Below are 24,058 nucleotides of genomic sequence, written 5' to 3' on the forward strand. Positions count from 1 at the left end.
AAATGCCTATAATTCCAACCAGCGCCACCGCTCGATCTCGAGCTCAGATTGTAGATTAGGACACTGTAGATTAAGATCTCGAGTCTGCCGCGTGTGTGATTCTCTTTCAGAGCTATTCAAGACAAGCTAATTTTAGATGGCATAATAAGAGTCCTTCTTGCCCAAAACCGGCCTGCATGTAGATTTGTTTTTTTTTCTTTATTTGCAAAGCAACTGCTGTGATATTGATGTTTTTGGTTAATTTGTTTGTTCAAACACTAACTATGTACTAGCTTGTACATACAGACTCGTTCTTCTACATATGGCTTGTTAAGTTGTTTGTTTGCCAAGGATCCGTTTTCCATCGGTAGATGGAATGAACAACTCTATTGTTGCATTTGCGATCTTTTTCTTTGCCTAGGTTCTATTTTCCGTTCTTGATGGACAAGTGGAAGTGACTAGCCGCTTGCCTAGTTATGTCCTCTGTTCTTGATAGGTACTGAGATCGTATCAAATGCCAAAGCGACTTGTTGTTCACCTAATTCTGCTCTTATCATCGTCCTGCTCGTGTCCATATGCAGTCTAAGGTTCACGCTATGTTCTCTTTGCTAAGTTACCTCCATCACGATTTGTTTGCAGTGGCGAGCATGTAAAACGATCAAGAAATTTATTTTTATGCAACACGTTTGGGAGATCCTACTACCTCAACTATTCACTGGAGAAGAAACATAAGTCCCAGAAGAATGGGAAACTGACGAGCTGGTGCCTCCTGTTTTGCGCGCAAGCAAGCGGTGCCCACCTCCAGTAATCATCGCAGCCGGGTCTCCCCAATCCGAGCCCAGCAGCCCCCTCTTCTGTTCGGGCGCTGACGATACAAATAATCCCACTTGGTATGTGTTTTGGGAGAGCTCTGCCGGAATACGAGTGCTTCCATTATACATAATCAGTTTCAGACCTACCCCATGTTACAAGAGGACAGGGTTCCAGTCACAAGAAAGTAAGCTTCGATGTGTAGATCGATACAGAGGGCTCTGCAAATGACCAAGTGTGATAACTTATTACAAGAATTGAAGAAAGTATAGTCTTTTGTGGGTGTTTCGCAGCCACAGGTGAACAACAAACGAGAGGTGTGCACCCTTTTTGCTTCTTTCATTTGTTTCCGATTCTAACATGTAGCTTCCTGACCAGCAAGTTCCATTCTCGTTTCTGTTTCAATATAGTAAAGCTTTAGCCTGTAGTTCTCATCCATTTCTGAACCAGTTTGAAAACCGTGTAAACTTTCCTGGAGTCAAACAATTACTAATCGCCTATGGCACGGCGCTTTCTAGAACACTGTCCAGATCTCAACATTTATCATTTACTCCTGACGAAAAGAATGGTATATATGGTTGCTAATAGGTTTCATTCGACAAAAGATTCGAAATATCACACGGATATAATTCTACTAGTTAGGATCGTGGCAAAACAAAACGATGGCAAGCAAAATCTCATTTCAATTTTATGATATCATCAATAAGCATCTGGTCCTTCGGTGCCTATGCAAAAATTCAGAGAACCCTTTACATCTGATTACTGAACATAAGGAGAAAAGCATGGGCCTTTACAATACTTGAACTCTTGCAGTTCAAAACACACTGTAATCTGACAGTGCGCCTGATATAACTCACAACTGACAAACTTCATATACACACTTACGAACGCCTCATCACATTTGACAGAGAGAGAAATGGCTTGAACGTCAGAACTAAACCAATAACGGATACCATGTTTAGCATCAGGAACAGGATCTGATCACCTGCATTTTGTGTAAGTGAAAAAATATATGCATTTAGTTTTATGTTTAGCTTCCTATCATTCTAAGGTACGGCAAATGGCAAAAATGGAGGAGCCAGGTATATGCTGTTTACCTGGTAAGAACAGTCCACTTAAGTGCTTCTGAGCCCATGAAAACCTGTAAAAAGGCAAGAAAACAAGTTAAGGCCCCGTCTGGATCGCAGGATTTCCAAAGGAATTCTAAAGGAATTCCATTCCTATGTTTTGATGACGTCATATGCCGTTTGGAACGAAGGAACGCAGCTCGCCGTTCCTATGGAAAGGGTTCATTTCCTTCGCAAAACGCAGGAACTAAAGAATCCACTCCAAACCAATGTTTTTCTTGAAGCTTGAGATGAAGAAGAGAGAGAAGGGAGAGCACAGGCGTGGGCGAGGCGGAAAACTGGTCGGAGACTCGAACCGCTGCGCCGCACATTCCTTCGGCGCCGGCAAGGCCCGCCGTACAGCGGAGCCAGCCTATGCGCCGCCGGGACGTCGCGCTGCGGAGTCCTTCTTCTTCCCTTTGCTCTTTCTGCTGTCGCTCTCTAGCTAGGTAGTGTCGCTGACGCTGCGGAGGTGAAGAAGCTAGCGACATGCCTGTGGCTAGGAAGAAGGTAGGACGGAGGAGATAAGGATATGAGTAATTTTTTCTTCTCTCTCGTGTATAGCTCCCGCTCGTGACCGTCCACAGGTTCTCATGATTGCTCCCTTCTGGATGGGGCCCATAATGCAAAGCCACCGCATTAAAAAACCATCTAATTAATTTGGTAATTAATCCATAAATATATTTTATTAATTTACTATAGCTTTAGTGGATTCCTGTGTTCCAAACGCCCCCATTCCATCATAGTTTTTCATTCTTCTGTTTTTCACCACGTTCTCCTTCCATTCCTGTGTTTTTTTCCTTTCCTATATTTTCAATTTTTTCATTCCAAACAGGCCCTAAATGAAGTTAATTATTAATATTATTGTTATGGTGGGAAACAGTTGATTTCTTGCCATAAAAGACAAAAAAACAACAATACTTACAGAATTCCTGCTGCTGCTGGAGCTACAGCTTTGAACATTGACATCAGAGTCACAGAGATGCCATTTGCAACCCCTCTCTGTTCTTGTGTCTGCACATGTTTGGTCAGAGAAGTCAGAGTCTAGAAAAATGATAGTGCAAATGTATTGACACGTATGAGGTTATTAGACAGAAGTGATGCGTACCACTGCAGTGTTTTGCAGAATGTTGCACGCAACAGTGATAGTAGCCTGTTTTGGCCAAAGAATACATCAGAATTGATTTGTAACAAAATTCCCGTTTGAAATGACAACTTATATTTGCAAAAGAAGATAATTGCACATTATTCGAGAATTCACTAAATCAATGCTCGTTTACATCAGCACAGATGATATTCAACTTTTTCCTATTCTAGTTGCCATTGGCGATAAAAGAAACCATAGAAACTTTTTCCCTCATGCCAGAAAGAGAGCTGCCCATCATTGTATTAAGATGGAACAAAAGATGGTCCATACAAAATCAAAAGCCTGAAAAATTAAAAAACAAAGAAAAAGAAAAGGGACCAACATGGCCCGGCAAACTTGTTGGCAGAAACTGGACTTACAGCAAACATGTTCTTCAAAAGCGATGCTATGTTGAGAAGTATCTTGAGCTCCAGCCCTTGTAGGTTGGCCATGAAGGGATATGTTGCAAGGAGAAGTATGGATAAGACCTACAAATCAAACATACATTTGAATTTGGTACTAGAAATAATAATTCCTAGTACTAAACACTGATTTGAATTCAGTACGGGCAAGGATAAATTAGATTGAGTAAGTATCTTGATAAATCTGGTGATTCGCTTCAATATACCTCTTTTAGAAAAAATTTACACAAGGAGCACCTCTTCAGTTTCCATAAAAAAGAATAAATCAATATTCTCCCTAATATTAAATATATATATATATATATCTAATAATTGTGATTTGATTCATTTTTGTTCAGTTGATACCTATTTGTTTCCCCACATATTATAAACTATTTTTTAATGATTCTAAATTCTTTTACAAGAGTGTAAAGAAGCGAACCCCACAATGATGCATTTGTTACATACCGCTGCAGGACGAAATGGTTTGATTGGTCCAAAATACTTGGCAAGGAAAGGATAAATTGCAAGTTGATATACCAGAATACCAAAACCTAAACAAAAAATAAATGAAATTGTCATCATAAATAATTCAATGGCAATGCTAACAGGAAGTGGTAAAGATGAATGCTATGCATGTGGTGATTTGATTGTGCTTCTCATATTCAATAATCATTGGCTTCAAACTTGGAAAAAATAATACATACCTGAGATGGCCAGCACAGTTCCAACATCCTGGGATGTCAAACTCAGGCCCCGAAATTTTCTGCTGCTAACTGACCAAAGTGAAAATATCTGAAGATAATTTTTACACAACATATTAGCATCCCCACGTGCAGTTTTTTTTTTTTTGAAACTTCACGTGCAGCTTTTTAGAAGTTATTTCAAGGGCAAGGGTGAAAATGTCTTCTTCTATTAATTTTTATTGCAGAAGCTGAAAAGAGGATATAGATTACCTCAAGATAAGCTGTGTCATGGAGAGAAAAGATACAGTAGAGGGTTACTGCTGACATCAATTGCCAGTTTTTTAGCAGACTCTTTGTAGATTCACCTCTAGATTCTTTAGCATTTCCAGCTTCTAACTTGGAGTCACCAGCTTGTGCCTCCAGTTCATCAATAGCTTCTACTTTGTCATCATTGTGAAAGTGCAGTGTTTCCTGACAAAACGGGATAAAATCCTGAGAAACTTTCTCAAGATCTTTAGGAAGTTTCGAAATAAATGTTTTTTTGGTGCAAGTACAAAAAAGAACTGAATGGAGGCTTATGAGTCCAAATATTCATTCATTTTCTTGGAAGGATGTAGCTAGTTGGATTTTCAAGGGACAAATCAAAAGGGAGATGAGGTGGTGTACCGGAAGCCAAATGCATGCAATACAAGATCCTGCTGCTAGTACCGATATGACGAAGCAAGGGAGGAAGTATGGAAACCTGAAAATAGATGCAAATTTCGAAGGTTTATCTAGGCTGAAAGCCACAGAAAATTACATAATAGTACAAGTATGATAAAAAAATTACCTCCCAAATATGGACTCTTCAGAGAAAAGATTTGGGTACTTTTTCGCAGGCTAATAAAGGATAGAGTATAGATAATGTTAGTCATATATTTATGTATATCTTCTTTATTAGTACACTATTAGATGCAAATCTTCTGCATGTTTAGATTGAAATTATCCTAAAAATATATTTATACCAACTTTGTTCCATATATATTCTCTATTCTTACAATCTAGTTGGATGAAAATGTTCAGCTTCAGCTTGGATTATTTTTCTTTTGGCATAACAGGACAGCTATCCTCTTTTGTATATGCATTAGGGATGAGATTCTGAAGAAGATGTATATGTATTAGGGATGAGATCTGAAGAAGAGATGCATGATGCAGGCTATGCAAGAGTCCTCTTGATAATTGCTCTTGCAAATTTAACTTCTCTTGCTATAATGCTCACCTGTGCAAGAAAGCCTCCAATAGCAGGTCCAATAACAAGGGCGATCGCTCGTGATGATGTAACCTAGGACATGATGTTAGACGTCAGTTAGCTACAAATAAAAATAAACATTACAAACTGAATTTGCTCGAGGAAGAAGTTGAACACAAAAAAAAGGGGTCGCTCTTACAAGAGAGATTCCTAGAGCTTGGTGCTCTTTCCTGCAGACTTCTGAAGCATAGGCCTAGAAAATACAGATGCAAGCAACCATGAGAATGTAAGACCTAATATCACTTGATCATTGGACCAGCCATGCATCCACACTGTGAGTTACCTTGATTGGTCCCAGTATGCCACAGAGCAATCCAAGTAATCCCCTAGTTACAATTGCCATCCAGTAAGTTGTACTCAGGCCAAAGAGTGTGTTAAACACAACCCTGAAAGAACAATCAAAATAAGTTTCACTTCAGTCCTGTTTAACTGAGTTCGAAGTATGTCTCATAATGGGCCCGAATGTTCCCTACACAGAGAGGATGCTGATCACGATGCATGGCTTCCTCCCGTACTTGTCAGCAAACATGCCCCATGGCACAGCACTGATGGTTCTTCCAAGGAAATAAGTTGCCCCTGAAAGATTAATGAAATATAATCGGTAATACAATAAAGTGCACTGACATAAACCATAGTCAATGAAGATAACAGCAGGTTTACCCAATTATTCGGTGAAAATGCATATTCAGCTTTATGAGAAATATTATACATGTATACAAAACTAAGCCTTGAAATCTCAATCATGACAAAAGACGCTACTCACCAACAAAACCAGCATAGAACCCAATGTCTTGCTCTTCTTTTGCGACTTTCAAGTCCCTGATCTGTTGGATTGCAACACATTAATAATTCGGTAGCCATTGTATTTTAAAATACTGAATGTTGCAAGTGTTTGTCATGTTAACAGAGTTAAAGCTTGGTATTTTTAACATTTGGACATACCATGAAGTACAGATAAGGGAACAGTGACTGGATCGGCAGAGCTGGAAAAGGAAAACATGGGGGGATTAGTCACTGAACAGGAAAAAAACTGATAAGAAATTAAAACAGACATATACTTTGGACAGTATAAGTGGTCCCAGAATAAAGGATAATGCTTTTCAATATTAAAAAAGCAGCAGCACTTATTTAGGCAGCGCTAATAAAGAACAGATGAGACTGTCAGGATGAGAAATCAGTCCTATTCATACTGAATCCCATGGCCTATCTACATTAGTTTTCTACAGTGAGCGACGGTCACCGCGAGCGAGCTGTTTCTTCAGAAGACGACGATCTGATATCGAGATCAAGTCCCACGTCCCATATGCATCCATGTGCGTGTAGAAGAGACGACGCATGGGCATTCATACCGGCGCATAGGCAGGCGATCCAGATGTAGAGGAAGTCCGCGTACGGTATCCGGTCAGTGGCCTGCACCCTCCTCTGCTGCCGGCACCCGGGGCAGCGCTCGCGCCACGGCGGCGCCACCCCGTCCCCGACGAGCAGCGGCGCGCCCCCGCCGCCGCCGACACGGGTGCCGGTCATGGTCGTCTGGTGGACAGCAGGAACTGGACAACGACGACGTCGGTGAGGGCCGCGGTGGTGCGCGTGTAGGACATGCTCTTTGGGCAACGGGTGCTGTGATGCGTTACTAGGAAAACGCTGGCCTCTGGAGCTGCGTTCCCTCCCCTGTTTCCGGGGTTTTGTCTTTGGTTTGGCTAAATTTAGGAGGCGGGATCAAAAGGGGTTGGCTGGGTCTCTGTCCCGTCGGAAACGGCTTCAATGCCAGTACATTCGCAAGCACGATGATGGATTCACTGTCCCCCGATATTTTTCTTTTCTGTTTCTGTTACTTTTCAAAATAGCTGATGTACTCCTCCGTTTCAAAATGTAGACTGTTGCTATGCATCTAGACGACTATTCGTCTAGATATAACTTTATATTTAGGTGCATAGCAATGTCTATATATCTAAAAAAAGTTAAAATGACCTTCGTTTTGAAACGGATGGAGCACCATTTTGAGTCTGTAAATTTATCAATTGTTTTAGTTGTATTAGTTTAAGGTCCTACATAATTAAGAACACGCGACAAATTAACAAGGACCGCTAGCCAAGTTCTAGCCAAGTTCACTTATTACGTATGTATGACTATCAACAACGTGGAATAAAGAAACATCAGCGAAACTAAGGGGATGTTTGGAAGCGTATATTTACGTATCTATTAAACCTAATTAATTTATAATTAGCACATATTTACCGTAGCATTACATGGTCAAATTATGGACTATTAGGCTTAATAGATTCTACTTGCGAATTAGCCTTCATTTATACCATTGATTTTGTAATTAATCTATATTTAGTTAGGGGGTGTTTGGATCTTTAGTCCGGACTAAAATTCATGTCACATTGGATATTCGGAGGCTAATTAGAAGGACTAAACATGAGCTAATTATAAAACTAATTACACAGATGGAGGCTAATTCGCGATACGAATCTGTTAAGCCTAATTAATCCGCGAAAAGTTTCGCGTGTAGTTCCCGATCACTAGCCTATATTACTGTAGCAAATCATGGATCAAATCATGGAATAATTAGGCTTAATAGATTCGTCTCGCAAATTAGCCTCCATCTGTGTAATTGGTTTTGTAATTAGTCTATATTTAATATTTCTAATTAGTATCTAACATATTTAATATTACACAAAATTTTAGAAGTATCTCGATACGAGAGCGACTGGACTTCGATATGACAGCGACTGCGTCCTTGTTTACTTCCCTCCAAACTTCCAACTTTGACACTATGCAAAAAGAAGATTCCCCATCACATCAAACTTGCGGTACATGCATGGAGTACTAAATGTAGACGAAATTAAAAACTAATTACACAGTTTTGTTGTACTTTGCGAGACGAATCTTTTGAGCCTAATTAGTCAATATTTGGACAATAATTTACAAATACAAACGAAACGCTACGGTGTCGCATTTATGGCAAAATGCCAATTTTGCAACTCCCAACTTGGGAAGTAAACAAGGCCTGGACTTCGGTTCCCGCAGCAGGTAGCCGTCAACAGCGCTAGAGTTGATGCTGGTACTGCAGCCACAGGTGACGACTCCCGGGCCCCTTGCACCGGGACGGAGCGGAGAGGGTCGGCTTCGATTTTTGGCGTACCAACCCAAGTTGTGAGGTTGTGACGGCAGGACAGGACGGAGGAGACCAGACGCATCGGCTGCTCCAGGGTCCAGGCCGATGCTTGGTCCGGCCGCCACCAGCGGCCGGCCGGCCGGACAGGAGCGGGGCGGATGTAACTCCCGCGAAGCTTCTTGGCCTTGCAGGTTAATGGCTGGTTTTACTTCTCCGGCAGTTTCTCCGGACTTTTATTACTGCCGCCGTACGTACGTACGGGATCATCTGGATGGACCAAAGCTACCGTCATTCGGATCTCACGTTCGCGATTAATTTGCATTCTAATACAAAATTGTTAGTTCGCTAACCCACTCAAGTCGTCATCGGTGCACGCGTGCAGCACGGGTGGGTGGATAGATTGGGATGTATATAGACACACGTATATACGCGAGTGCTCTACAGTACACGAACACGTACGTACCCACCCGAGGGTGGTGCATGTGGGTGGTGTTACGTCTGGCGCTACAGCTAGCGTGCCGCGCGCCCACCGAAGAACCTAGGAGAGGAAAAAACGTAACGCCAGGAACAGTCGAGAGAGATCGAAATAAGGGTGTGCGAACGACGACTGACCGGCCACGAGGCAGACGACCCAGATGTACAGGAAGTTGCGGTAGGGGATGCCGGCCCTGGCCTTGTTCGCCTCCTCCACCCGGCACCCGGGGCACCCCTCGCGGCACCTCCTCTCCCCCGCCGCCGCCAGCAGCGGCGCCGCCGCTGTACCGTCCTCGCCGCCGGCCATTCCGAGACCGTAACTGCACCCTCTCTCCCCCTCTGGCCTTGAAGATGTCAAGTCCGTCCTATAGCTAGCTAATGCAGCGCAAGGACAAGGAGTAGGGGCGTGCCCGTTCTTATAGACAAGACGAGGTGTGAGACCGTACGTGACGTGTGCCGGAGCTAAGCGTGAACGGCCAAAAAGGCGTTTGCTCCTTGCTTCGCTAACGCGCGCCACACGACCGATCAGAGGGTTAACTCTCGTTTAACTGCTGTATTTGGATCGGGCAAAACCGCAAAAAGCTAGCTAGCTGTGGAAACAGCTCTTGACGAACCCAAAACGACCAGGGGTCTGATCGGTTCGCTGCATGCCCCCCGTCCAGGCTCCCGGGATGCGACCTTGGTTACCTGCACAAGCGCTTGGGCCAGGCTCTGGTGACGCAACCGTACCGCTCGAGCCAGGGTCGCTGGAAACGTAGAAATCGGGCATCTGCATCAAATTGAAGGCTGAGCGATCGAGCGAGGCGTGTGCAAGACCGCAGCCACTTATTCCACCCCTGTACAGCAGCGGCGTAGCTGCACATGCCTGACCAAACAGCAACGCACGCGGACGCGCGGCCCTATAGCTACCACAGCCACACACCACACGACCGTCCCTGTTGCTCATCGCCGTGCTCAGGGGGTATTTGGATTGTTGAATTAACTTTTAGTTCGAGCCATATCGGATGTTTAGATACCAATTAGAAGGACTAAACGTGAACTAATTATAAAACTAATTGTATAAACCGTGGCTAATTCGCTAGACGAATCTATTAAGCTTAATTAATTCATGATTAGTAGTATCACATGATCAATCATGGACTAATTAGATTTAATATATTTGTCTCGCGAATTAGCATTCATTTATGCAATTGATTTTACAATTAACCTACATTTAATACTTCTAATTAGTATATAAATATTGAACGTGACAGGCAAAACTTTAGTCCTATCTTTCAAACGGAGCCTTATAACAGCGCCGCTAAGGATACGAGAGAAGAATGTCCCGCTAAGAATACGGGAGAAGAATGTCACGTTATGTTGAAAAGGTAGGACAACACGGACAGCGCCACGGCGTCTCGTCGCTGCGTTCGCCATCGCTTTTGATGCAACTTGGATCTCAGAAGAGAGCGACTCCGCTACCTACCTAGCTAGGCCCGTGCCCCGGCGGTTTCCGGGAAACTTCCCTCGCTCTCTCGCGGCCGTCCGTCCGGCTGGCCGTCCGCCGGGATAATATCACCGGCCGATCGAGTAGCCGCAGCTGGGCCGGTGTGCCATAAGAGGCGCGGAAGAAAGTGGAACGGGACTCTTGTCGAATTGATAGTGATGACGGGGGCAAGACGCCGGAGAGATCGCGAGGCCGGCCGGTGGAACCCGTCGCGCGCGGTAGCAAAGCATCCTCTCCGCTCCGGCCCGGTCCGACTCCGCTACCTGCCTACCTTGCTAGCTAGGACAGCTCTGTGTCGCGCGACGCGACCGGCCGGCTCGTCGATGGGGCCGTGTGCGTGGCTTCCGCGAAGCTTCCCCGCGGCCGACCCTTGCCGTCGATCGCTACCACAGGAAACGTACGGCCGGCCGTACGGGGACGCCGTACCAGCGGGCGCCGTTGCAAGTGGTGCAGCGAGCCTCCCCGCGCGGGCGCTCCGTGCGTGCCCACTGTGCCCAGCGCGACTTCACACGTCCGGGAACGGACGCGCGTAGCCTCCGCGAAGCTTCGGCGTGCATACCACGCGGACAGTGACAAAAGTACAAGGGGACGAGATCGATGGACAGGTGGGCAGGGGTCCGCATCGCGCACCGGCCATTAATACAGGAGCGACAGGCACGATGTGTGCGGCCGTGCAGATCCGATGGCCCCCGCGCGGCTTCGAATGGAATGTGACAGTACGATACTTGGAACAGAGACTATTGAGGAAGACGTACAACGCCATCTTGACCAGCACAAGAACACGTCACGCCACCACACATTACTAATCATGTTTATTTTAGATTATAATCCATCTAGATCATTAGTCACGGGTACTATAGTTAAAAAATCCTTTAGAGATTATTATAGTACCACAAATAATCTCAAATAATCTATCTTATTTGTGGTCTAAAATGATCACATGACGATCTTTTACTCTACTACTCATGAACCATAATCCAGCTTATATAATCTATGAGGAACCTAGGTCAGTGGCGAGAGACGAGACCGGCTCGGCTGATAAGGCGCTGGTAGATAATCTGGCACAGTATGAAGGAACTAAAACTGTTGCGCCGTAGCATGAATACGTGGTGCATGGTATAAGTTCAAGATTATCTTTTTAGAAAAAATTCGTGTAAACGGATTCAGCCGGAAGTTTGGATGTGACTAAGAGTATTTTTGGGACTCCTCTGCTCCACATTTTTCAGCTTCACTCCTCGATCTTCCTACCAAACACGTCCATCCGGAAAAAAAATGAAGTTAAGAGCTACATCTATATTTTTTTAGCACCTCAAGAGGTGCTCCTGAAATGCAGTTTTAAATCTTCTCTTGAAGCTGTGGGATAATTGTCCCACCATGCTACAGTTCATGTAGTTTACGTACCGGTTCGCTCGCGGGAAAAAGAAAAATAGGCCCGTCCGAGTTCCCATCTTCGTCTTCCTCGTGCCATAGCCGACCACGCCGTCGCTCGCTTGCCGGGGCTGCTCCTCCTCCACCGCCCGTCGGTGCCGCGCCGGCGCCTGTGTCCGCCGCGCCCAGGGCCGCGTCGTCGCACCTTCGCCGGGGCCGCGTTGTTGCCGCTCGTCGGACGGGGCCTCGCGCACCCCCGCTGCCCGCTGGAGGCACGGCGCGGGGAGGTCGACGCCAGGGCAGCAGCGAGGCCGCACCGCGTGCAGTGCTGCTCGCCGAGTCCGCGGGGCCGCGCCACGCGCGCCTCACGCCGCTCGATGTACGTAGTCTCTTAACGCTTGCGTCTCCGCCGCCGCTCCCCGGGGCACCGTCGCGCCTCCGCTGCTGGACTCGTCAGGGGTGTGATACTGAGTACGTCCACTTAGCTAGCTAGCTATATGCTCAAGAATCATTAGCGTCTTCTGATGCCTGTCGCACGACGTTAATTAGCACTAGTAGAGTCTTCTGAAACCACTAGTTAATTAGTACTAGTACCACCATACTAGTAGAGAGTCTTCTGATGCCTGTCGAGTTTTATCTACGTTGGAGCTAGCATTATGTATTGTGTGTGATTGATTTGCTGCGTGCCAGGCTCCTGCCGCTCGGAGGAAGAGCAACGGAGAAAGAGAAGGGAGAAAAGATGAGAATCACAAAGAAGGGGGAGAGCAGCGGGAAAAAGCGGAGAGGATGACTCGTGGGACCAATTTACAAGAGTAAAACAGACTATTACCACCTAAATCCTACATTTTTATAGCTGAAGTCACGCTGTTAGCCAAGCTCCACATTTTCTGGAGTTGGCGGAGTGGAGCTGCAGAAAAATGAAGTTAGTGGAGCAGAGCTATTTTTTCTGGAGCGGAGCATACCCAAACATGCCCTTAGGCCAGAGCTGATTCCTGCCAAGTAGCTTTTCAGAGAGAAGTGATTATTTGTTGATTCTGTGAAGTGATTTTCTGAAATGAACTAAGAGGCTGAAAAAAGTAGCTTCTCCTGATTCTGTGAAGTGATTCCCCATCCTGATTTGAAGAGTTTGAAGGGTTAGAGAAGTGATTATCGGCTGATTTTGTGAAGTGATTGTCTGAAATAAACTAAGAGGCTGGAAGTTGAGTTTCTCCTGATTATGTGAAGTGATTCTCCATCCTGATTTGAAGAGTTAGAGAAGTGATTATCTGCTGATTCTGTGAAGTGATTCTCTGAAATGAACTAAGAGGCTGGGAGCTAAAAAAATAGCTTCTCCTGATCCTATGAAGTGATTCTCCTTCTCCATCCCCATTTAAAGAGTTTGAGAAGTTATTATCTGCTGATTCTGTGAAGTGGTTATCTGAAATGAACTAAGAAGCTGGAAGCTAGAAAAAGTAGCTTCTCCTGATTCTGAAGTGATTCTCCATCCTGATTTGAAGAGTTTGAAGAGTTTATGCTAGAGAATCAAAGAGGATCACTTTCAGCTACAGAATCACTTCTCTTAGAGAGTAAGCTTCCATAGAGAATCAGAATTAGATGAAGCTCTACCAAACAGATCTAAGGATTATTCCAACATTCTATAGAATATAGCATATAGCATACAATTCTATAGTATTAAACTTATATTTAAAAATATTTCTGCATGACATCGATTACCTTACAGTTATGGCTAATATAATTTATAGATGCTAATAACTAATATAATTTATAGATGCTACTAGTAGTCAAACAGTCTTAAAGACCGCCAGGTTAATGGGAGACTTGCATCTTAAACAAAAGAGGTTAAGAGGAGAGGGGAGAGTAGCGTGCTCGACCACGACCTATAATAAATGTCTCAAAAAAAAAAACCCTACAATAACGGGAGTGCATACGTGTTGTGAGATTTCTTTTTCGCGGCCAATTCCATCCTTGTCCCTGAAGCCTAGTCTGGAGCCATCTGAAGTCTCTATTGACGTTTTGGCACTGGCCGGCGGCGGGCGCAGATCCCCAACCACGAGTCACAGACCGGACACAAGATGACAGCGAAACGAAGAGACTATTCCAAGGGCAAGCAACAAGCTGGCAAGGAACTGAGAGCTGCAGCTCCGCCGGGGACCGGGAAGCTGCCATACCGCACGACGACGTACGTGTCCTCTAGCACGCAGCGTGACAGTGCCACACTGCCACTGCCACGGCATCGCCCCCTTACGTCCTTCTCGTAATGAAGGTACGGAAAGAGAGTACGGTAAAGTTTAGTCTTAAGTGACATCAAATTTTTTAGACTAATTAAGAGAATTAAATATGAGTTAATTATAAAACTAATTACATATATGGACTAATTTGCGAGATGAATTTATTAAACCTAATTAATTCATGATTAGCATATATTTAGGTAGCATCACATTGTCAAATCACGGACTAATTAGGCTTAATAGATTCATCTCGCAATTTAACCTCCATCTATGCAATTAATTTTATAATTAGTCTATATTTAATACTTCTAATTAGTATCTCAACATTCGATGTGACAGGAACTTTAGTCCGAACTAAAGAACCAAACACCCCCTAGTTGCTAAAGTTTAGCCCTGTCACATCGAATGTTCGAATGCTAATTAGGAGGATTAAATATGAGCTAATTATAAAATTAATTGCAGAACCCCTAGGCTAATTCGCGAGACGAATCTATTAAACCTAATTAATCCATCATTAGCAAATAGTTACTGTAGCACCACATTATCGAATGAACTAATTATGCTTAATAGATTCGTCTCACGAATTAAACTCCATCTGTATAATTAGTTTTGTAATTAGACTATATTTACTTCTAATTAGTATTAAACATCCGATGTGATAGGCCTAAACTTTAGCCCCTTTAACCAAACACCCCAAAAAGTCAGTTCTGAGTTCTGGCTAGCTTCGGTAGACCGTGACTATCATTAATTCCTTAATTCACTGGGATATACTTTAGTACTCACTGTTTCTAATACTCGTAATATTCTAATACTCTAGTACTTGTAGTCCTAACGCTCTCTTTGTTCGTCCCAGGGTTAAGGAGTAATTAATTTAATCACTCTCTACCAGCCGTTTCTTCAGGCTTCCACTGCACATCCAGATTGTCCAACAAAGGCTATTACGCGTCCTTTAGGAAAAACGAAAAGATGGAACATAACTGATGCTAATGTACAAGCAAATTAAAGTGCGTGGTTTCCAGTTTGTCCTTTGCACCCTTTTCACTTCGTCAACTCGATCATTCCCGGGCCATTCACGGCATGGACGATGCACGCACGCGCATCACCGGCCAAGAATAGAATACCTCAGCACTTTAGGCTAATGCGCGAACGGACAGCGCATGAGAGAGAGAGAGAGCACTGGAAGAAGAAGAAGAAGCCGGGGAATGAACTCACCGGCGACGAGGCAGACGAGCCAAATGTAGAAGAAGTTGAGGAGGGGGACGCCGGTCTTGCCCTTGTTCGCCTCGTCCAGCCGGCACCCGGGGCAACCCTCGTGGTAGTGCTTCTTCGTCGTCGTCTCCGCCGCCCTCGGCAGCAGCAGCGGCGCCGACACCTCACCGGCCTCGCCGTCGGCCATTTTGACGCCCTCGCAGCTAAGACTACTAGACTGGAGTGGTGGTGGCAAGCTAGTTGTAGTATGCCGCTCCTATTTCCGTGTCCTGTTGTTCGGAGGAGGCGATGCTCTTTTTTTATAGACAGGCACACCGGTGCAAGTGCAACGTGCAAGTAGGCCGCCTGTCTCCCCCCTCTGCCACGTGCTCACGGCCACGCGTTAGGCTCTCAGACGGTCTCTGCATTGACCAGTGCAGTAGTTACTCCTAGGCAACACAACCCCCTCCGTAAATCGTAACATTATTATTTACACGCGTGCATGCAACGCTAAAAAAAAGTGGGACTTGGACTTCGCAGCCGGGACTTGGGCTGTGCTAAGCACGACATTTTTGGAACGACCCAAATCACGGCACGGCACGATAAATTTTAGATCGTATCGGTACAACATGAATGTAAGGACCGTGCCATTCGTATAATCTCAGCATGACGGGTGGCATGATACGGCACGTATCTTGGACCGTGCTTGGGCCGGCACGAAAATAGCCCATTAGCACATACGTTATATCATCCTAACATCATTTGTTCTATGTGTTATATAGCCTGACATAACTCTTATCATAGAAGGAAACCACAAAATCTACCTTACATGTATGGAATGGTGATAATGATCATTCATAACGTAATAATGTTACATTCTCATATGGCCAAAGGTAGTCATAGCATTTACCTACAACATTTATATAATATCGTTTGTTTCCTATATTAATTTAGAAATTATTCTCTACGTATGAGAACAAAAGTATATGCAAACAAATGAGAACCAATAAAAACCAAACACATGTATTACGAGGATCGTGCTTGTGCTGACACAGCACGAAAACATGCCGGCGTGCTACAGACCGTGCTTGTGCTGGCACAGCATGAAAACGTGCCGGCGTGCCACAGATCGGGCTTGAGCTTAGTAAAAGACTTGACGTGCCATGCTGACGCGGCACGATGTGCCTAGCGTGCTTAGAAGTTTAGGCACGATGTGGCACAAGCTAGAGAGCACCAGCCTCCCGTGTGCCGCAGACCTGCAGTATTGGCGGCATCACTATCTACCTACCAAATAATAAAAAAAAGTTGTTCAAGAAAGGTAAAAAGACGTCAGTTCAGTGCTTGACGAAGAAAGAAGCATCTGAACTTTTTCGTTTGTTTATTCCATGGGCGTCGATGCTCGTACATGCGCTGCTCCCGTTTCTTTTGGCACTGGCATTAGTGAGCATTTAGTAGCTGCAGTCATGTCTAAACTCTCTCTATTTGGGGCATCACTATTCGGAGCTGACACCGTGGGCCGCCATGGCATCACCGGAGCCGGAGCAACGCTGGAGCATGGGGCGGGTGGTGCTGGGCTTCCTGCTCCAAGAATCGACCCACAACGCTTGAGGCTTTGAGGGTGTGCAAACTACGGACACAAGACTCTGTCATAGGCGATATCTGTTCGTGGAGTCGAGAATGCTACCACCAAGGAGGCAGCAAGCCAGCAACAACGGCTGAGGATTGTGGCAGAAGCTGCGAACTCCAGGAAAAGCCAGGAGATCACCCCATCCACGCTAGGATCTGCTCCCAGCCTCGTCGGAGATGGTGAGAGCGACGACGAAGGGCCGTGATGCGTCAGCAGCAAATTAGCATAGGAAACCAATCTGTCAGAGGAGAAAGAGGACTTTTAGTAACTAATACCGCTACCTGACAACACCAAACAAAGATAATGTTGGTGTTTTGTGATATTATTATCGTTTACATTTCTCAACCACATACAAGACTATGTCTTCAAGTGTGCAAGAGACAACCCCAGTTCACTATCAAAATCATTCAACAAACCTTGCCCTGGGATCACCAAACGTGATTGATGGATTGGCAATCTGGGAAAAGGAGTTCTAATGGATTGGCAATCTGGGAAAAGGAGTTCTAAGGCCTTATTTGTTTGGAATTATAATCTACCTAAATTATATAATTTGGATTATGAGTCATTGGTACTATGGTAAAATATCACTTTAGGATCACATATAATCTGCGTAGCTTATTTCAGATTATATGTGGTTCCTAGCAGTTCCATGACGATTTTTTACTCTCTTACCTTAACTATAATCTAGCTTATATAATTTAGGAGGGAAACGAACACACCCTGAACCAAATGCATCTCGGCAGCACGATCACGGTCATCGCATGCATTAATGCAATCGCTTTCTTCCCACCATTAGCCAACAAACTGTAGCCACCACGTCTTATTTGTCTGATCATCGCCAATCCTCCTGGCCACTTATCACTCGCCAGCAACAGCTCAAGGTTCTCAAGTAGTGTGGCCGGTGAGCTGAGACACTGGCATGCGCCAAGGTCGCAAAAATTCGATAAGCACCGACTATGAGCAGGCAGAGCAGGAGCAGCGCAGAAGCCAGAGGAGAGGACCATTGGTCACGGTGATGACGTGCCATCCTTTGGGGTCCACTACGCACTAATGTGATACCAACCTGCCAACAAAATGTTGGCGTTCCAACACTGCCCTCTATTTACCTGCTGCCCTGCCAAGTAGCGATGGCTTGTTTGGTTAGATTGGAGCTGCGATGATTGGAGCCTTGTTGGAGTAGCACAAATAGGTGGTCAATTTGCTGAGAACGTTGATGAGACAAAATGTTTTTTAGGCTTGGTGCGAGGTACAAAATGGGATCTCCAAATAACCAAAATATATTTGGATTTTATTATATAACTTCAGGTATTTTGCAATACTAACAACTGACATCATCGTAACTTCCTTACTGATGAAGAATTGAAGATAAAGTTCATGGTAGTAGACAATAATAAAGGGGAAATTTTACTTGTGATCAAACCTTTTGCAATGATGAAGAGTTAACTGGAATCGAATCCCGTTTGGTTGGCTTAAATGTAACGCAATCTGATTATCGAAGAAGATAACGAATTTCATTACATATGTTTAGTTGCGGTGATTTGTAATCAATTGATACTGCAATCGAATTCTTTACTAAATAATATTTATACAAGGTTGTTACCCTCCTCCTCCACCGTAATCAGATACAACACCCACACCGTAATTTGATTACGTTATCAGAGTACAACCAAACAAAAAGGGTAATCACCCATTCCGCCGCCAAATACACCGTAATCCGATTCTCTTTACGTTTACGTTACCTCAGCACAAACCAAACACTATCTTCCGTATTTCTAACTCAGAGCTTTTATCGTCAAGGCCGATACGATTTAGGCATTCAAGTTTAGTTTTTCAGATTAATCGCTGAGGCGCTAGTGCTCACTGTCGAACGACCACCTCACCAAGCGACGGTGTCACGGAAAGATAGCGACGCCTTGACACGGCCATGTACGAACCTAACTGGGGAATAGTGTGTTTCCAGAGGTGGTTATAAGATTGAGTTTACATACATATATGTAAGCATCTATATTTATACTATAATTTTTAAAAAAGAAACTTATTCAACGCGATCCAAATGGAATGCTTGTGTACAGATCGATGTGAACCTATAACAAGGCATAGGTCCAACGGAATTGCGTGTAGGTTGCCTAGAGATATGTGAATATCGGGAAAGCTAGTCCAGCCATGTCATGCTTCAAAGTAAATGACAAAATGAGCTAGCGACCGATAGCCGGGTTCGCATATCACCATCGACGAAGTGCAGGAAGCAGTGCGCCAACAACGACCGGACTGTCGCTGGCATCATTGACACGTGCCGCGCGGACGCCGACGGGCTTCACTATCAAATCGTTATTATATTGTACACGCCGACGATGGGCCGGAGAAAAAATGGCAGGTGGTGGACTGTCCAGATCTAAATGCATTATTCTTTTATTGATGACTCAAACCGGCAAATTGAGCGTGAGGAGGGGCCATCTAGTCTGTTTTTTATTCCCTAAAAAACTCTTCATTTCGAGTCGGTCTCTGTCTTAACATATGTCCTCGTATTTTCGACTAAGATCCTTTCAACAGTATATGCATGATACGTTCAACGACATGGAGGCGTATGATGATTTTGTCAATTTCAACATCTAAAGACCGGCCCACTTACCCGAAAATGTTGGTAGGGAGAAAGTGCGCCTTTGTGTACCCGAAATGAATTTCCGGGTTGAATCGAGTGTCCACGTACATGTACGTGAGCATTACTATGTTTTATTTAAAACACTTATTCAATGATCATGTCGAAAGAAAAAAAATCAACCAGAAGGGGCACCGCTAAAGAAAACATCTGTCCTAGCGGCTAAACGGCTAAAACAGATCTGTGCTGATGGGTTCTACCAGTATAAATGATTATTTGCGCTGGTGGATGCTTAAAAGTCCATCAGCAAAGATAATTTTAGAAAAAAAAACAAAAGCCGGCCGTAGGGGCTCGTCTGTCATGGCCGCGCCGCCGCCTCATGTTGTAGCTCACGTCGTCGTAAGCCCCGAGGCAGACCTTCTTCGCTTTAAACTCCACCGCTTGCGCCCACCCCAGTACGCCGCCATGTACGCATGGTGACTCGACCTAGGGCTCCGCATCATGCGCCAGCCGCGCGGAGCTTCGCATCGAACTTGAAGGCGACAATGAGCCTCTGATGCCTCCTTCCCCAATCGGAGTCGCCTCTGGGCGCCGAGGTCCGCGTCGAGCTTAGCAACGGCAGAAGCTCGCAGTCGCGCACTAAAGCTGCCCATGGGTCCACCGCCCACGACTCCACGCCCCCCACACCAGACACCAGTAGTGGCTCCACCGTCTGTAGCTTGCCGACGCAGCACGCGCCGGCCACCGCTCCATCGCTCGAGCCGGCCGCAGCTTCACAGTGGAGACAGAGATAAGGGAGACAGATGTGAGGATGGGAGAGAAGTGTTGTGAGGTGAAAGAGATAAGATTGAGCAATGCAAAGAGATAAGGTAGGGATGGAGCTGAGGTATCGGGTGGAGCATGCCATTTTTTCAATTACGCGCCTTTCTCTCCAAATTTTTTTGATATTTGTGTTGGCGGGTGGATGCTGGTGTGCTAGCGGGTGACATTATCTTCCGCTAGCACAAATCTACTGCAATTTTCTTTTTCCTCTTGATTTTATTAATGCAAGTATATAAGTTCAAATATTATTGGAATTTCTACAAAAGAATATATATATATATATATATATATATACACACACACACACACACACACACACACATATAGTTCCATGCATGTAAAAGTTATATTGAAATATATAAGATATTTTTTTTGATGAGTTAGCTCACAAGCTCAAAATTTGACTTGAGTTATATGAAATATTGTTAATAAATTATACATTTATGAATAATGTATAGTCCAATTTCTTCATAACATATTCAAACTTTTATGCTAGCGTTGTGGACTCAAAAAATTGACTCCCTACCAATTTATAGAATTTTCGGACCATATTTAGATAGTATTAGAATTGTTTTTCGTAAAAGGCTTTAATAGAAGTGATAATATGCCAAATAAAGTTATGAACCTTTCATTTCATGATTTGAACTAAATTTGAACATGTGTCTTTAGCATCATTTTTTCTGAAAATTTTTAATCTTATTTGTGAAAATCTAGTTCAAATATCAATTAATTTTGATAAACTTGCTTAAACTCATTTAAACCATAGAAAATAGTAAATCACTTCTAAAATTTTGGAAACTCCTACACAAGTACACATAATTAATGTAATGCATGTTAAAAATATCTTATGGTATGTAGGATAAAGTTTTTGACTAGTTAAGTAGTTTTAACACTTCTCATTGATGTAAATTGGAAAAAGCATTTGCGGTTCATTTGTGCTAGCAGACGCTTATGTCACCCACTAGCACAAATGTGTTTCTGGTGACGGTTTTAACATGCCAGCCCTGGGATCCTTTGTGGTGGCGGGTGGTAATTAGGTCTGTCAGCAATCAAAAATCCATGTGCCAGCACAAATCATTTTTGGCGTAGTGCACGTTTGTGTAAATAGGCTAATAACTTGATAATAATCCTTAATAAGTCTATATATAGATGGAGTGGACATGTCACAGGGTATAAATCCAACGAAGTTACTTGTAGGTTGTCTAGATAGATGGGAACATGGGAAGCCTGATTCACTCAAAAGCCAGTCCGATCGACCGAAAACCCGAATCGGAAATAGAACCGAGTTACTAGTTCACTGGTTCACGCGTCCAACAAGAGGTTTGCTGATCGAACAATGGTTCATCATTTATTAATATAATATTAATTTCTCGTGACTAGCTTGAACGAAAAATGTATATGCAAGTTTATTGTCATATATATATATATATATGTATATATATATATATATGTATATATATATATATAATATGTGACACCCGGTCCAATTTGATTGGCCCAGTAGTGACCCTTTAGTACCATCTTGCTAGTTGAGTAAGGGTGGATCCAACATATAAACCTTTGTCCTCTAGCTATAATACCTTTGGGTTAACCTTTTTACACGAAGCGAGGACAAAAGTGTAAATAGGGTGCTATGTGTACGTGTGCCCACCCCTCGAAAGGCTGGCCGGTGCGGCCTTGGAGGACGGGATGTTACAAATGGTATTAGAACCAACCCTCGCGGTTGCGCGTACAGGTTAATGTGCGGGCATATGGTGCATGTGGACTCTGGATGGGACACATGGCATGGCATATAGCGCCGGGCACTGGACCGGCTGTACGGTCGTGCGCTAAGAGGGAATGTTCCTCGACATTTGCCCAAGTGTGGGTGAGTTGGACTAACAAGGACGTCGAGTCCTTTGAGGGGACACCTGATCCAATAGTCCCCTGATCCAATTTGGTTGGCCCAATAGTGGTCCATGAATGTAGGTGCGCATGTTTAGTACCATCTTGATAGTTGAGCAAGAGTGGAGCCAACTTATTATAAGTCTTTGTCCTCTAACTATAGTACTTTCGGGTTAACCCTTTTACATGAAGCGAGGACGAAAGTGTAAGCAAGATGCTATATGTGCACGTGCCCATCCCCAGAAGGGCTGGACGATGTGGTTTTAGAGAACGGGGTGTTACAATCTACCAAGCATATCACATGTAACATGATAAGTTGAGATAATATAGCCATAACTTGTCTGATCCAAAGTTGCAAACCGACGTCCAGTCAAATCTACTGTATCCAAAGCTTCGAACCAACATCCAAACATCAAAGTAATCACGGGTTCACAGATCACACCGATTCAACTGCATGACCGATCTTTTGATTGAACCGAATCGGTCGGATCACCTATTCATGATTTGTCCGATCCGACCAGTGAACCCATTCTATGCTGATATAGCCAGCACGTCTTATTTGGTTGTCATGTTTAGTTTCCGGGCAGTCCGATCGATGGATACAAGAAGAAAGAATCCAACCACGATACGTACGATCAATCTAGTCGCAAGTCTGTCTCGTCAGGTAGTCGTTGCATTAATTAATCGGCTCGCTCATCGAGCAGATACTCCGATCAGATCCGACTCGCTCGCCTGTCACCGTCGAGGCGTGCACCACGCGCTGCACGCCGTTCATGAGTCCACACCATGCACGACGGCGCCACGGCGGCGGAGCTGCATATGCTTCTCCGGTTCGGTGCGAGTGCGATGCGCGGCCGGCGTCGCGCCAACGTGCGGCGCGCGCTGGTTGCCGGCGTTGACACATGCGGTTGACGCCGACGGACTTCATTATTTATATCACGCGCGCGGTTGAAGAAGACGTGATTTTTTAATCCTTCTCAGCCGTGCGAGTCTCTTCCTCACGCGCGGATCTTCAGCTACCTCGAGACTACGGACCGGTAGCTCGACCCGGTGGGTGTGCAGTCACGCACGTAGAATTACCGGCTTTTTCAGTGACCGGGATAGGGGGGTGCCATCCGGTGTTTGCGCGTGACCAAACTTAACCTGTGGCGCCACGTCAGGGGTGTTTGGTTCCTTTGCTTATTTTTAAGCAAGTGTTACATCAATACTTAGATACTAATTAGGAGTATTAAATGTAGTCTATTTACAAAACTCATTACATAAGTGGAGGCTAAACAGCGAGATGAACCTATTAAACCTAATTAATCCATCATTAGCAAATGTTTACTGTAGCAACACATTGTCAAATCATGGACTAATTAGGCTTAATAGATTCATCTCGCCGTTTAGCCTCCACTTATGTAATAGATTTTGTAAATAGTCTACGTTTAATACTCCTAATTAATATCTAAACATTGATGTGACACTTGCTTAAAAATAAGCAAATGGAACCATACCAGGCGCTTCTCCAATTAATCCTCAGACCACCATACACGGCACAGCACTTTTGCACAGACATATTGGGAGGAAAAAAAAAACTAGGCTCTGATTAACTTGCAATCAGGTAAAGAAAGAAGAAAACTAGGGCCACGTTTAGTTACTCCCAACTCCCAACTTTGACACTATGCAAAAAGAAGATTCCCCATCACATCAAACTTGCGGTACATGCATGGAGTACTAAATGTAGATGAAATTAAAAACTAATTGCACAGTTTTGTTGTACTTTGCGAGACGAATCTTTTGAGCCTAATTAGTCAATATTTGGACAATAATTCACAAATACAAACGAAACGCTACAGTGTGCTACAGTGCTGTAACAGTAATTTGGCACT

General features: G+C 44.2%; 1 protein-coding gene across 3 annotated transcripts; it reads right to left on the reverse strand.

Annotated features, from left to right (window-relative positions):
* Window positions 1–1,441: 1,441 nt before the first annotated feature.
* LOC101774608 (protein ZINC INDUCED FACILITATOR-LIKE 1) lies at window positions 1,442–15,547 on the reverse strand. Of its 3 annotated transcripts, none has more exons than XM_004967626.3 (17): window positions 15,283–15,547; window positions 6,339–6,379; window positions 6,160–6,220; window positions 5,870–5,972; window positions 5,680–5,782; window positions 5,536–5,589; window positions 5,367–5,429; window positions 4,938–4,987; window positions 4,775–4,850; window positions 4,379–4,579; window positions 4,130–4,217; window positions 3,891–3,976; window positions 3,402–3,509; window positions 3,004–3,048; window positions 2,821–2,909; window positions 1,887–1,930; window positions 1,442–1,774 (listed from the first exon to the last, which is right to left on the reverse strand). In XM_004967626.3, the coding sequence occupies exons 1-17, from the start codon at window positions 15,464–15,466 to the stop codon at window positions 1,671–1,673; spliced, it is 1,500 nt and encodes a 499-aa protein (XP_004967683.1). In that variant the 5' UTR covers window positions 15,467–15,547; the 3' UTR covers window positions 1,442–1,670. The 3 variants fall into 3 exon arrangements, with proteins under 3 accessions (XP_004967683.1, XP_004967684.1, XP_012701837.1); XM_004967627.3 differs by lacking the exon at window positions 15,283–15,547 and adding an exon at window positions 9,127–9,377; XM_012846383.2 differs by lacking the exon at window positions 15,283–15,547 and adding an exon at window positions 6,746–7,080.
* Between the last annotated feature and the right edge of the window lie 8,511 nt (window positions 15,548–24,058).

The sequence above is a fragment of the Setaria italica genome, chromosome V (assembly GCF_000263155.2).
Source record: "Setaria italica strain Yugu1 chromosome V, Setaria_italica_v2.0, whole genome shotgun sequence".
NCBI classification, from domain to species: Eukaryota; Viridiplantae; Streptophyta; class Magnoliopsida; order Poales; family Poaceae; genus Setaria; species Setaria italica.